We start from the raw sequence: 16,276 nt of genomic DNA on the forward strand, positions 1-16,276 counted from the left end.
ATAAATTACAACTTACTTGGCCATGCATCTCGAAAAGTAAAATGGTCACTGAAAACAAACTTGGTTTTCCTATTAGAGTGCTCACTTTAAAAGTTCAATACAGGGGCGCCTGGGTGGCGCAGTCGGTTAAGCGTCCGACTTCAGCCAGGTCACGATCTCGCGGTCCGTGAGTTCGAGCCCCGCGTCAGGCTCTGGGCTGATGGCTCGGAGCCTGGAGCCTGTTTCCAATTCTGTGTCTCCCTCTCTCTCTGCCCCTCCCCCGTTCATGCTCTGTCTCTCTCTGTCCCAAAAATGAATAAAAAATGTTGAAAAAAAAAATTTAAAAAAAAAAAAAAAAAAAAAGTTCAATACATTGGTAAGTTAAGGGTATGTGGGGGGGTGGGAGAAACATAAATTTTGGGAAGTATGCTAAATTTTAACCAGGTTTAAATGTTTAGTTACAAGCCAACTAGATAATACCTTAGCGGTCACCATCAGATTGAGGTTTTAACCATGCAGATTCTACATAACTCAAAAAATTTTAAATCATAATTAAGGAGGCAATTCCTACTTCTAAAAGATGGGACTTAGACAAGAATCTTATACAAATATGTATGAATCATTTCCTGAATACAGACAGTTTAGCTACAAAGCCTTTTCCAGAATGGAAAAGTGACACTAGCCAATCGTAGGCAATAAAAGAAATTAGAGTCACTCCAAAAAAACCGAACAACTCCCAGTCTAACAATATTCAAAGAAACTTAACATGCTTTAATGTTAAAGGACAGTGCTCCCCCACAGAATTAATCTGCCAGATTTTTCAAATCCTGAGTGATAAATTTGTTGGCTTATTCTAGAACTAAGCCAGCAAAGAAAAAATAAGGGGGGGAAAAAAAGCTGAATGAATTTGTCTAAATGGTATTCAAATTATAAAAACTGACTTCATTACCTAATTTATCCCAAACAATTAACAGAGTATGCAGTGGTACACACAAACTTTTAACACTTTTTTTTAATTTAATTCAGGTCATTCACAACAGCAACTGCCACATTTATTGACCACTAGGCTTTTGTTAAATACTTTACATAAACACTGGATACTCATAACCTTGGGAGGTAATTCTTTCACTTTTGGTGAAGGAAATCAAAGCTCAGAGAAATTTAAAAACTTGTCTGAAGTCACACGTCTAGTAAGTGGTGGCTCCTGGTTCCCAGGCTGATACTCTGCTACATGTCACAGATTCGTAATTGACAGGAATTACCAATCTGCAGAATTCAATATAATACTGAAGTTGCAGGCAGTTGATCTTAATGCACATAAACGAGTCACTTTTCAATAAATCATTTCCCAGGTAAATCTTCAATACCAAATTATTTCTGAATGTACTCACGCGTTGGGGCAGGGGAGGGGAGAGGAAGTGCCAGTTACTTGAGCTTCCCCGTAGTTGCTGTCCTAAAGGTAAATCGCAGTTTTTCCTAAATACTCTTTGTTTTTTCCATACCAGAAAATAAAGTGGAATGAGAGAAGTGCAGAGCCAAACAAAACCATAAAAATATAACAAATCTTTAAATTGTCACCTAAAATATCACCTTTCAGGAGAGGAAAATTCTTTCCTCACACTCCAATCCCTACAACTCCAGGTCAATTCCCGGATCCCTCCTCACATGCTCAGTGCTCTTCTTCTCAATGTCTCAATAGGTGAGAACAGATGAAACAGGTAAGCTCACAAATGTATTACTAGTCATTACAACATAATTCTTCTTTCCAAAAAGATAGAACTGCCCTAATACTGAGAATTTTGGTTACTGTATCAAAAACAAAACCAAACCCAAAAACTCTGCCCATATTCTAACATCTTTAACATTCAGCATATCAGATTTATGAACATTATTTAAGGACATCACTTTGTTAAATTCACACTCTAACAAATCATTCATGACCGGTTTTCTTTTTACTTTAGTAAATCAAAGGACATTATCTTCATCATTATTCTCAAAATAATGTTGAAAGTGACTTTGGCTTAGGGGGCAAAAAAAAGGCCAGTAACCCTATCTGTTCACATAATGACTTATCCTTCCCTTTATGTGTTACATGCTAAGTAAAACGAAAGGAGGCAAAATTTTCAAGATCATGTGGCTAAACTGAGCTACATCAAAGAGGTACTAATTTCCTTATTCACCCAGCAAGGCTGCTCTAGGTGACTGAGCACCTTCTGGGAGAAGGGAGATGGCCAATTCTACCCCCCAACAAAAAAACTGACCAACACGAACTTCATTTAAAAAAAAAAAAAAAAAAAGCATTTTTTTGAAAAATACACAGAATGGATAAGTACAAAGTGATATACCCAGACAATGGAATATTATTTAGCAATAAAAAGAATGAAGTACTGATACATGCTACAACATGGGTGAACCTTGGAAACATTGTTTAAGTAAAAGTAGTCAGTCACAAGAGACCACATACTGCATGGTCTCTTGTGCATACCATATTCAATGTATACAAAATGTCCCACGACAGGCAAATCTATAGAGACAAAAAGTAGACTAGTGGCTGCCACAGTGTGGGAATCCAGGAGAATGGGACATGACTGCTAATGGGTACAGGTTTCTTTTTGGGATAACAAAAATGTTCCAATACTGATTATGGTGATGGATGCAAAACTCTGTTTACATAGTAAAAATTGTTGAATTGCACAGTTTAAATAGGTGAATTGTACGGTATGTAAATTACATCTCAATAAAGCTGCCATTTTTTTTTTTTTAAAGGTAGTACTCAGGTCTATCAGGTCACAAAGACTATCAACCTCAAGTGCATTAACAGATTAACTAGAATACATAACATTTTCTTTTTGCTAAAATCATAAATGCAAAGTATAATTCTTCCACATTTAAAACCACTTTTTAACTACTTGCATGCATTGGTGGCTGACATTATTCAAGGCACAAGCTGGGTGACAGTTCCCAGTTTTATCATTCCAAGTCAGTTGCTTCCCCTCTCTAAGCCTCAATTGACTCTTCTGGATAGTAGGAATTAAAGTACCTACTTCATAAGATTGTCAAATAGGATAATCCCTGTAAAGTACATAACACAATGCACAGGACAAAATGGTCAGTAAACACTAATTACTAAAGTTTATCACTGGATGTTTCTGGAACTCCATATCCTATCCTATGCGACGACCTCACCCATATTCATTTTTCATCTCTTTTAATTGGCCTCCTGCTCCCCAAAGGGTAACCTGCTTCTATTCTGCTGCCTCAACACCTCAGAACTTCGGTGTCATTGGTCTCAGACACCACTCTGCCATCCATAATCCTGCGTGTGGTGGTCTTCTGGACAATGTGCAAGGAGCTACTGCTGTCCACGGTGTCACCGAGACTGAAATCCTCCCCGTCTTCCAGCAGGTGATGGTAGGCGGTGATCTCAGCCTCCAGCTTGACCTTGATACTCAGCAAGGCCTCATGCTCCTAGGTCTGGTGCTGCCCCTCTGTCCAGGTCTGTGACAGCTCTGACTCCCGGTGCAGCAGGACCCCACTGAGTTGCTCCATCTGCATCATGTAGTGGGCCTCCACCTCCCCCAGGCTATTCTCCAAGCTGGCCTTCAGGTTTCTCATCAAGTCCAGGTTGATCTCCAAGTACTCAGCTCTGGGAGGGTCATCTCAGCTGTTCCTATCTCAGTGGTCTATGAGGTGGCCACTGTGGGGCTCTCCTCAATCTGCTGGAACCAGTACTTGTCCAGCTCCTCTTGGTTCTTCTGAGCCAGCTCGTCATAGGGCTTGGATGCCTGCCATGATCTTGCTGAGGTCCTGAGATTTGGGGGCATCCGACTCCACGGTCAACCCAGAGTTGACAATTTGGTTTTTTGGACCCCTTACTTCCTCCTCATGGTTTCTTTTTCATGAGGAACAGCTCCTTGAGAGCCTTGATCTCTTACCTCCAGCTTCAGTCAAGTGACACTGCTGTCATCAATGATTCTGTGGAGCTCAGGGAGAGCATTCTCCACAGAATGGCACATGGCCAACTCCATCTCATATGGACTCTGAAGTCGCCAGCAACAAGATGTGCACTGTCAATATGCAGAATAATGCAGGCACTGTCCATAGATTTTGCAAAGATCTGAGCCCTCAGCAAAATGCTCTTAAAAGTATTGCCCCCAGTCTCTGACCTGGGGTCCCTTCCTCTCCAGGTGTTCCCAGATTTTGAACTCCAATCACTGATTATCAGCCTTGAGGCTCCTCACCTCCTCCAGGCAGGAGGCCAGGTGGTCACCCAGGTCTTGCATGGTCTCCTTCTTCCTGAGGATGCCCCCTATGCCTGCCAGACCCCTAGCCATCCTGGTGGCCAGGCCTGGGCCCCCCACCACCCTATTAGCTGGTGGAGCAGAACACAGAGATCTGAGAGGCTGAGCCCCTGGTGCCTGCATAGACTCTGGCATCCGCAATGCTGACTGGCAGGACCAAGTGGTTGGGTGACAGCATGGAGCCCTGGGACCAATAGGTGGAGAAGAAGTCGGAATGGGTGGTGAAGTTCATGCTATTTGAGGAGGAGCATGAGAGGCCAGGACTCAGGCTCGGGCCACTCATCCATATTCATTTTAAAGACCTTGTCATGGGGCCTGATGAAATCACTGGGGGGACAGTTAAGGGAAAATTGTGAAAGAGTGTAATAATAATTTCCTACTGCCCTCACCTACTTCTCCTTCATAATAACCATCAGCTTCCTCACTAATAGTTGGCAGGGAGATAAGCCTGGCCAAACACTAGATCATAGGAAGGTTTGTCCCTTCACATAACCTGAAGAGTGCCTCAGGGTGATTCAAAGTCAGACTTTCCAAAATGTAAGCAGACTTATACTATGGGCTCTGTGGCAGAACTCCTCTGATGAGGGTTCCAAATGTACACAAAAGAAACAAGCAACCTCTGGTATGTTAGTTGTACAGAAGGTTAAGCTTTTAATGGATCTGATAAGTCTGATCTGCCAAGACTACAAAAGAAGGCCACAAGAACAGGTAGATTGATCTATATAACCTGGAATTACATGTAAATAACAAAATTCCTTATGTCCATGTACAAGTTAGTTATCACCATCCCAACTTCTTGTCCTCCTGGTGCTGGTGCTGAATAAGTTACATATAGAACACGTCAACTCATCCCTTCTATTTTAATTTTAAGGTACACTTAATCCCTGACCTAACAGAATTTTTCCTAACACAATTCCTTAAAAATGGCCCGTTGGTGTGATCTATATTCTCTACAAAATACAACCTCATTCTCAAGATACAACCATGTCAATGGGGTGCCTAGGTAGCTCAGTAGGTTACGCATCTAACTTTAGCTCAAGTCATGATCTCACAGTTCATGAGCTGGGCCTCTAACTCTGAGCTCTGTGCTGACAGCTCAGAGCCTAGAGCCTGGAGCCTGCTTTGGATTCTGTGTCTCCCTCTCTGCCCCTCCCCCGTCCATGCTGTGTCTCTTTCAAAAATGAATAAACATGGGGCGCCTGGGTGGCGCAGTCGGTTAAGCGTCCGACTTCAGCCAGGTCACGATCTCGCGGTCCGTGAGTTCAAGCCCCGCGTCAGGCTCTGGGCTGATGGCTCGGAGCCTGGAGCCTGTTTCCGATTCTGTGTCTCCCTCTCTCTCTGCCCCTCCCCCGTTCATGCTCTGTCTCTCTCTGTCCCAAAAATAAATAAAAAACGTTGAAAAAAAAAATTTAAAAAAATAAAAATAAATAAAAAATAAAAAAAATAAAAAAAATGAATAAACATTAAAAAAATTGGTGGGGGGAGTTGGAGGGACTGCCTAGGTGGCTCAGTCGGTTAAGCGTCTGACTTAGGTTCAGGTCATGATCTCATGGTTTGGGAGTTCGAGCCCCACATCAGGCTCTGTGCTGACAGCTTAGAGCCTGGAGTCTGCTTCTGATTCTCTGTCTCCCTCTCTCTCTCTCTACCCCTCCCCCGCTCACACTCTGTTTCTGTCTCAAAAATAAACATTTAAAAAAAAACTAAAAAAATTTTTTTTAATAAATTTAAAAAGATACATGTCAAAAACTCCCTTTGTAACTTGAAGGAGTCTCCTGAGAAACAGAAAAATCTATATGGGGGCAACAGAGTGGCTTAGTCGGTTGAGTGTCTGATTCCTGATTTGGGCTCACGTAATGATCCCAGGATTATGAGATTGAGTTCTGCATCAGGCTCTTCACTAAGTGTGGAGCCTGGTTAAGATTCCTTCTCTCTCTCTCCCTCTGCTCCTCTCCCCTGTTCATGCTCTGAATAAATAAGTAAATAAATAAATAGAAAAACTCTGTATGGATATTTACTTATTTATAATTTCAGTGATAAGTTTTGAAAGTTATTTGACATGGTGTTGACTAAACACATACAACAGAACAGTTCTAAATACATAACAGAAGAAAGACTCCATGAGTATTTCTTTCTGGTCTTACAATTGTGGTGGAATTGAGGCAAAACTGCCCATGCACTGAGAATGTGGATAAATAGGGTCCTAGAAAATATATATACTGTAGTCAAGAGAGTTTGGGGAACATTACCTCTCATTCAAAAGTCTTCTGATGTGATAATGTACATATGAAAATGTAATGTGGCAAATAGTTGAACAACGACAGTAAGTGATATAGAAATGACAGGATAGGGGCGCCTGGGTGGCGCAGTCGGTTAAGTGTCCGACTTCAGCCAGGTCACGATCTCGCGGTCCGTGAGTTCGAGCCCCGCGTCAGGCTCTGGGCTGATGGCTCGGAGCCTGGAGCCTGTTTCCGATTCTGTGTCTCCCTCTCTCTCTGCCCCTCCCCCGTTCATGCTCCGCCTCTCTCTGTCCCAAAAATAAATTAAAAAAAAAAAAAAAAAGAAATGACAGGATAAAATTTGTTAATTCCTGAAGGATAATTTTAGGATAAATTTCTAGAATAAGTAGGTTTTGTCCTAAGATTTTGAAAGAGATTAGAACTTCAATAGGCAGCAGGTATGAATGTGGGAGATCAAGCAGGAAAGCACTGGACATTATACAGTAGGCTGACAAAATTAACATAGTATAAGAAACAAAAAAACATGAAACAGTTACACTATGAAAAGCTTCTAACCATAAGTTAAGGTGGTTAGACTGATTATGTAGTCAAGGAATCCGTTAAAAGTTTCAGTACTTTCTACTGTTCCAGAACACTTCTGCTCATTCATTTGTTAGATAAACTGGATCTTTCTACAAGATCCAGTTCTAATGTAACTTTCACAGTGAAGGTTTCCCAAAGTTGCAATGCTGTGTTTCTCAAACACTGCATGGAGAATTACTGGGTATCTTGTTAAAAAGGCAGCAAGGCACTTTTTATCATTTAGGGTCAAGGAATCAATATTCAGAGCAAACCAATTTATACCCAAAGAAGGAATGTTGTAAGACCACCTTCTTATATTGTGATAGGATTCTACAAAAATATTTGTTTCACTTTCCCATGCATGTCACCAAGCTTCTCCCTAGTGAGCTAAGTCTGTTAAGTATAAATAACTATGATTTACTAGGTTCTACTTTTAGAACGAACAACTGAAAAAGTATAAAATGTAATGACATGTCAAAATTATAAAATGCATTAAACTACCAGCTGTTTTTCATTAAATTAACTTCTGGATTATTTGAGCCTATAAGTCAAGTTTTTCTCTTTAGAAACTTGTATCCACAACCTTCAGATTTCTTCCTATTCTCATAAATTCCCCAGGCAAACACACCTGTTTAATAAGGTCAAATCAAGGCACCTCCAAATAAAAGTACATACTGCAATTCACTGATGGTGTTGCTCTCCCACAGAAGTGCTTCATTCTCTGCTACAAATATTCACAGTTTGGAACAGATAGCAAGAAAAGACTTTTAAAAGTGGCTTGTCAGAACCAATAATGTTGGTGTTTCCTTTCCAACATTACCAGCCCCCCAAGCAATTGTGAAAAGAGTATGATACAAGGGAAAATGATCAAGGTGGTGGCAACCAGACATTAACGGTGTCAGTTGCTTTAGATGACATTTATAACCACAGACCATAACTCAAAACAGGAAATGTCTTCTAATCTGGTGCCTTCAAACAGTGATTTTATAAAGAATCAACCAAACCAATATAGGATCATAAAACAATTGTTTTAAAAGATACAAATATTTGGGGCACCTGGGTGGCTCAGTCAGTTAAGCGTCTGACTTCAGCTCAGGTCATGATCTCACAGTTTGTGACTTTGAGCACCACGTCAGGCTCTATGCTGACAGCTCAGAGCCTGGTGCCTGCTTCAGATTCTGTGTCTCCCTCTCTCTTTGACCCTCCCCCACTCACACTCTGTCTCTGTCTGTCTCTCTCTTAAGAATAAACATTACAAAAATTTTTTTTTGAAAAATACAAGATACAAATATTGTATAACTTTGAAAAGTTACAATCCCAACAAAGTTTTATGTAACTTAAGGAGTTAATTCTAAAATTCATTCAAAACTCTATACCAATATTTTTAGGCAGGGGAGAGGGAATATCTTATCAGATGTCAAATCTATAAAATGATACTAATGAAAGTAATGTGGTATTGGCATAATACAGAACAGTTAAATGGAATAAAATAATAAAATACACCAGAAAGTTCAAAACTAAAGTATTATGTGGTAATTTAGTATATAAGAGAGGTGGCACTCTTAGTGTGGAAATCATAAAATATTCAATAAATCTGAACGGTCAACATCCTCACTCGTGGGAGGAAACAGTTGTCAGATCCCTATACCTCACATTCTATTAAAAAAATATATTCCATATGTACTGGGGAGTTAAACACATAAAACAGAAGAAAATATAAACAGAGTATTCCATAATTTGGAGGTGAGGTAGTTTTTGTTCATTTCTATTTAGAAACTCATAAGCTAAAAATGTGTAAGAAAGCTCTTGAATGATTTTATTGGCCTAATTAGGCCTCTGATGCTCCGTCTTCTCTCTTTTCTACTCCCTCTTCTCAGTAGTTGCATAGCCTATGGCACCAAGATGGTCTTGGGAAGAAATTTTCCAGTTCCAGATTCAGAGGTATCACCCATACATATTGGAAATAAATAAGAAAGCCCCACTGCATCAAAAATTTTTTGGTAGGTAAAAGATGAGACTGACCATCTAGATCAATGATTCAGTTTCTCATGAGTAATTTTCCATGTAACTATTAATACATTTTTAATTGGGACCAAGCAATCCTCTCCCTCAAACTTTTTCCCTTCCTAACCAAAGCTCCTCAATTTTAAGGCACCTCAATCCAAATTCTCTTTTATAGGTTATTTATAAATTTTTAGATCTGTCACCTCAATAGACAATACAAACAGCAAAAAAATTATAATTCCCTGTCAAAAGTAAGAATCAATTTTATTACCTGTAGTAACTATGTTTCTAGATTAAAAGTATGATACATTATAATTGGCCAATTAATGTGAAATATTTGGGATTAGGTTTTTTTCAGTATCTAAATCAACTTACTGGGCATATTTTAAACCTGCAGGTCCTCAAAATATTTTTGCCAGTATAGTGAGTCTAACACAGCATCTCTCTCACATCATGTCTTAATTAAATTCCTACATAACCTGTTTAAAACGAAGTAAATTATAAAGTCCCAAGAACCCCTAGCATCTCCCCCACCCTGCAGTGGGAGGGAAGGCAGGGCAGGGAGACTAGAACTAACTTAGATCCTTTTCTCAATGCCTCTTGGATCTTCTTCACATTCTAGAAACAGTAATTTGAACATCACTGAACATAAACTAAGTGAAAGCCAGTTTGAAATTATTCAGTTTAATCCCTTCATTCAACAGATGATGCAATCTAGATCTAGAGAAGTGAAGGGACTTCCTCAGAATCACGTGCTTTGCACTGAAGTGATGTATGATTATGGGACTACTAACATCTTTCCATCCACTTAGAAAACAGCCCTGGATTACAAATACTAATTAAGCAACTATTACAACCACCAGTCCTATATTACACACACACACACACACAAAAAAAAAAAAAAAAAAAAAAAAAAAGTACATGTCTTGTTGTTATGTCCTCTAGAACTTTTCAAACTACTTTGAAATAATTACTTAAGGTATTTTATTTAAAGTCTCATTAAAAAAAACAAACAAACCAAAATTACTACTTCCATGTTCCACACCAAAACTAAGGATTAAATTATTTCTCAACAAATTAACTAGTACTTAAAATATAAGATCACAATTGCCTCCAAAATTTTAACATCTACATTTTTACATTAATAAGGTTTCTCCTATGGTCTTTTAAAGTAAATAATTTTCTGTCGCAAATGGAAGAATCGTAACAATAAATTTATTAAAATCCAATTTCCTCTGGGTCTCTGGGTCTCATACCTGTTGTTCATCCTCCATGACGTTACTAGCAAATTCAAACACTAGGTCGTTCTGTTGGACAACAGCAGCCATAATAAAACATTCCCCTTAGATCCACATGAGAAAAATTCCAAGCAGGTTCAAGTATGAGGCAGCAGAATCCAGTGACCAATTTGGGTAAAAAACCCTCAGCTAAGTCTGTTAAGTTACTGTAGACCAGGTTTTCTTTCAGGACAGCACTACAGGTTTCCTTGGTTCACTGATATTCCACTCAAACAGAGGCAATTTTTCTGAAATTTTTCTTCTTTAGAACTTCTTGGCCTGAAAAACAAAAGCTTAAGTTAGTTATGAAAAAGTAATCGTGCCCATTCAGAATATAACAATTAGTACCAAGGGCAGTGTCTCCAAAGTATTTTTTGTTAATGTTTTTAAACAAAATCAACATGACTGATGGATACAGGCTTTTTTTTTTCTTAAGTTAGATATATATTTTCTTTGAAGATTTCATTCTTGCTAAGATAAAATCACCTCTCATTTCTGAAAGTGAAGCCATTCTCCCTTCCCCCCAGTTAAACTACAGTTAAAGTGCCGAATACTTAAAAAAAAAAAAAAAAGTCCACACAGCAATAACTAGGTTTGTAACTGCAATAAAGGACATATAAACAATTTCCTTCTTGCCAGTAACCCAGCAAACCACACAGGAATTGTTCCTCCATGAGTAATTTCATCTGTATATTTTTGCCCTAGGAGAAACATTCATACAGTGTCCCTGTTATGCCTAATATATATAAGAATTTAAAGTCTGTCTCATACATTTAAAATGCAGTAAGCACTATTTTAAAAGCCTTTAAAAATAAGCAGAAATTAAAGTCCACTCTTTCTGTTCTTTTAAAAGGTTTCTGTTAAGTAGAATGTTTTACCATGCTTAAGCCTGTCTTCAGTGGCTTCTTTTTTAATGCACTGAAATGTATCCTTATCTCTAGCACAGGCTTGCAAGCAACAGGAAGGAAACGGCACTTGACCACGTCATGGCAAATTAGAACATGCAAAGAACTGCACTTTACAATAGTAGAAAAACAGAAACGCAACTTAAGAGTGAAAACAATTTCAGTGGAGGGAGAAATGCTTAAAAAGTGCCTGCCAATGAGGTTTGCCTACTTAAAAAAAAAGCTACCGCTATTAACAAAAGGAAAAAATTTTAAGTTTATCACAATTTTATGAAATACTGCATCATAGGATTATGACTGTAAATGTGATATGAAAAGACAAAGATTATAAAAATAATCACATTAAATAACATTTGAAATAGTGCTTACAATTTTAATTTTAAAGAGACAAGTTAGAGAATGAAGCTGAGCTGGTGAATCAGTTTCCCTGAAAACAGCATGTGCCAGCTGAATCAGATACTCAATTTCCTAATTTCAGTAAAGTCAATATATACCCTGGACTCTGGGGGTCATCATGGCTAACTGTAATTTTCCTAACTGGGAATCAAAATAAAGTAAGGGTTAAGAATTTAATTCAGGTAATACTTCTACTCACTAAACTGAATTCTAACCCAGAAGTGCCCCACACCCACTCTATACCCCACCTCTTTCAATAATGAGTTCAACCCCAACACTGGGAAAGCATTTTTATTTTTAGCACATTCAGGTCGTTTTTGAGCAATTCACCATACCTGGAGGGGAAAAAAATGCTTTCACCTAAATTGATCACAGACAGACATATAAACATAAGACACACATTTGGCTTTGGTCAAATGTTACTTATAATCTTGTCCCTTAAATTACTACCCAACCTAATTCTTCTGCACTGGGCTTGCCTTCTTATGGTCCGCCACACAAACTACATTCCTTCTTGCCTCCCTGCTCAAAATCTACTTATTTGCCATTTCCAGAATACTGCTCTCACCTCAGCACCCATTCACATCTCTCCCAGTCTTCAATACTCAAGTTCCATTTCTTTCACAAACCCCCCAAACCTCTCGGCCTCCACCTATCTGGATCGCTCCCTTCAGAAATATGACACTTATTGCCTGCCATGTTAGCACTAACTATACACTGTCTCACATGGGAAAATCATGTCCCCCTAATTCAATTCAATAAATCTTTGAGTGTCTATGATATCTAAAGCAATACGTCAGGAAGCAAGATAGAGCAAAACTTCTCTAGGTGAATAACCATTGTCTAAAATTCCTTCTGTACCTACCATACCTGGGTGCCCATAGTAATAGTAAAAAGGATTATATTAAAGACAGATACTGCTTAAAAATCTATCATTAGATATTTAAGCTATGTCTACATATATTATTTATAAAGAATGATTGTAGTACTTTTGATAAAGAGGAAACCATTATCCCAAACTTGAAAAACCACAGTAAGAAGTCAAGTAACCAGAATCAAGGGATGTTTCCTGATAACAAAAGTTTCTCTGTAAAAGGTTAGATTCCAAAAGGCCTATTCCAAATCCATTTATTTGGGTTTTTTTAATGTTTATTATTTTTAGTTCTGAGAGAGAGACAGAGTGCAAGCAGGGGAGGGGTAGAGACAGAGGAAGGCACAGAATCTGAAGCAGGCTCCAGGCTCTGAGCTGTCTGCACAGAGCCCAATGCGGAGCTCGAACTGGGAGATCATGACCTGAGCTGAAGTCAGATGCTTAACTGACTGAGCCACCCAGGAACCCTCCAAATCCATTTATTTGTAAATACAAAGTGACACTCTACCAGTGACCAATGTGAACACATCTGTGTAAAGTTTAAGTTTCCTTTCTTTTCCATTGCAATGAGGTACCTTTTCTTACTAATATTTCCACACTATTATGCTTTAATAAATGTTTTTCAAAAGTATAAGCAATCAACATACCCACACCTTCAGGTACACACTGACAACCAAGAATAATAAACCAAAACTGAAATGACTGCCCATGATCACTAGGCCACTTGTTGGGATGGAGACACCTTCACTCTGGTGAGGTAGCTTTGGTACATTTCTATATAGAAGCTCATTAACTAAAAATGTGTAAGAAAAGCTCTTGAATAATTTTATTGGCCTAATACGGCCTCTGATCCTCTGTCTTCTCTCTTTCCCACTCCTTCTCAGTAGTTGCATAGCCTATGGCACCAAGATAGGTCTTGGGAAGAAATTTTCTGATTCTGGATACAGAGGTTATCACCTGTACACGTTAGTGATATTTAAATAAGAAAACCCCATTGCATCAAAATCTCTTCAGTTAACAGATGAGACTGAACATCTAGATCAATGATTCAGTTTCTCATGAGTACATTGAGTCCCTGTGCCCAAGGTCTCACAATCTGAAAGTGTCACATAAGTACAATGAGATTCCTTACCTCTTAATTCAGGATTCTGTCCAGAGCAACAGTACAGAGCCTTCCCTCTAAATCTACCTGACACAAATTGTGTGTGTACACACACACACACACACCAAATTGGAAAAAAAAAAGTCTCCATCTTGAGTTCAGCTCATCTCGAAATCCATGCACTCAACTTTTAAATCCACATCAGTGCGCCCTCAAAGTCAATGTGTCTAAAACATGTCCCAAACTGAACTTATCATTTTATTCCTCAAAGTTGCACTAGTATGAAAAAGACATGGGTACTCAGACTGAGGAGAAAAAGGATTTTTGCCCTCTCCTAACAAATTATAAGGTCTTTGGTTAACTATATGTATTATATTCAGGAACATTCTACTGCATAAGTAATTCTCAAACCTATTTCATTTTCAAAGTGTCACTTAGTCTTTATAAAATACCAAGAAAAAATATATGTGAAAACTGTTTATCTAACATAGACATAAACAGTTAACTTATTTGCACAACTTTGAGAGGTCATCTAGTTGAACATCCACCAAACAGTAAAAACTCCCCAAGTTGGTTCTCATGTCTTTCAACTGGGTCAGGATCATATTCTTATTCTCCAAGGAGACACACACCACAGAAGGGTCTCAACAATAAGGTAGTCCTAGTATCTTATCGCCAAAATAAGCTGCAGATTTAAAGTCAAATAATAAAGCAAGCAAAAACAGTTAAAAGAGCAGTTAAAAGCTCTGGAGTTGGACCACCTGAGTTTGAATCTTCTGTACTGTGACCTTGGACAAGTTACTTACGGTCAGTCTCCCTTTTCTGTGAAACAGGTACAAAATGTAACACCAAAATCTAGAGTTGCTGTAAACATGCTATGCAAAATCCATATACAGAATGCTGGCCACATGAGTTTTGCTCCATACACAACAGCTTCATTATTGTCTCAGTACAATGCAAGGGACATGTAACAGGTGAATGCCACTTAACTGATTACTCCTTAAGTCTCATTTCCATACTCCCTGGGAGTCTCCTTGACCACAGCGATTTGCTAGACTCCAACAAAGAATACTATAGCCCATTATCAACAAAAGTATAATTCTATTCCAGTGCCTGAAAATTTGGCACCTATCTGATAAATCCAGCTGCTTCTAGGCTAAGACCTCACCCTGTCTGGCAAGCTTCCCTTAACACAGAGTTCCATTATGCCCCTGTTCCAAACAACATGAATTTACTGATTGTAAACACAAAACCCTCAGCCACATAGATGGCTACTACAACCAACTCAGTTTCTGTCTCATTTATTATAAAATATTTCAGGTATTCTAAAAACATGACAATCAAAATCAGTTTTTAATACTTCTCACACCTGCTTTCTTCATCCCTGATTGAATGCAAATTTAAGTCTCCTTCAAAAGGGCTTTAAACACAAGAGTCTACAAACCTATTAATTCATAATGGCATTTAAAAACACATCATTGCTACCCTTTGGAAGGTGCCAGGTCACCAACTCATATACTCAAAATGAAAATTAATAAATAAAAGTAATGACAAAAACATTTCAGATTAAATCATTCTAGCCCCAAGGAGGTAAAATTCACTAGCTTAGAGCAATGGGGTGCATGAATGACTACCTTTAATAAAACATTCAGACAGTGCTTGTATGTTTATGTATGTATGAGTATCTAAAAAATTGGAATTCTGTAGTAACGCCAGATGCCAAGTATCTGAAAAGAAAGAATTTTTTATGGAGTAGTAAACTAATACAAGGTCCTTTTCAAGAAACAGACATACCCATCATAAGAAAAGTGAGTATATTTGGAAAAACTATTAGCTTAGAAGAAATACAATAAAAATGAAATAGAATAAGAAAAGAGAAAAGAAGAAAAGCTATGCAAATTAAAATGAGAAGCAAGCAATAAACCCATATACTGTAATGGCTGGAATTTTTGAGTAATATAAGACAGGGCTTTTCATGTGTTTTCTAACATGCAGAATGTTTTACATTAGCTTCCAGAAGACATGAAAATAATAAATCAGGAGTACCAAGATAAATTCTGTACAATTGTCCCAGGGCCTGCCCATTCTCAATCTAAAAAGAGTGGAATCACACAATTTTAAAGCTGAAAAATACCTATGTATTACCTAAAACAATGCATTCATTGACCAGCTAAAGCATTTGAGCCTCGCAAAATCTGACTTGTCCAAGGTCACAAAGACAGTGGAAAAGAAAGCAAAAGAGGCCCAAATTCCCAGCCCAATTCTCTACTCATGTCCCTAAATCTGCATTAATAGAACTTCATCAGTATTGTTCTTTGGCAGAAAGACCTGGAAAATAAGAAATCTCTGCCACAAATATTTATAGCAAAGGTCTCTACACTATTCCATACAACTTCTTGATATATGGTAAGTCATTTTTGTTCATATTTTTAACCGGAACAACTTTAAGTAGAGGAGTTTGTGGATTTTTCTATCATTGTTTTAAATCTTCAAGTTTTACTCTTATTGCTCCCTCATCATATTAGTTTTATCTTCACTCACCCTAAAAAGTGAGAACATTTTTATAAAGCTACCACACTTAAAATTTATTCTAAAATATTTTTATGAGTTAATAACTGACATTATGCTTGCTAGTTCTTTGAA

The 16,276-nt window shown here is 38.2% G+C and overlaps 1 protein-coding gene and 1 pseudogene across 5 annotated transcripts in view; both read right to left on the reverse strand.

The window, feature by feature from the left end:
* The window catches only part of ELF1 (E74 like ETS transcription factor 1), a 111,401-nt gene that overhangs the window by 43,276 nt on the left and 51,849 nt on the right, over positions 1 to 16,276 (reverse strand). For 4 of the 5 annotated variants that reach the window (XM_058683795.1, XM_058683819.1, XM_058683814.1 and 1 more), the window contains exon 2: positions 10,339 to 10,638. In XM_058683795.1, the coding sequence (XP_058539778.1) occupies positions 10,339 to 10,410 (72 nt within the window). In that variant the 5' untranslated portion in view covers positions 10,411 to 10,638. Of the gene's footprint in view, positions 1 to 10,338; positions 10,639 to 11,237; positions 11,305 to 16,276 lie in introns of those variants that run through there. The other variant, XM_058683806.1, reaches the window with a different exon arrangement.
* Positions 1,109 to 5,489, reverse strand: LOC131484965 (keratin, type I cytoskeletal 18-like; annotated as a pseudogene).

Source organism: Neofelis nebulosa, chromosome 1 (genome assembly GCF_028018385.1).
Source record: "Neofelis nebulosa isolate mNeoNeb1 chromosome 1, mNeoNeb1.pri, whole genome shotgun sequence".
NCBI classification, from domain to species: domain Eukaryota; kingdom Metazoa; phylum Chordata; class Mammalia; order Carnivora; family Felidae; genus Neofelis; species Neofelis nebulosa.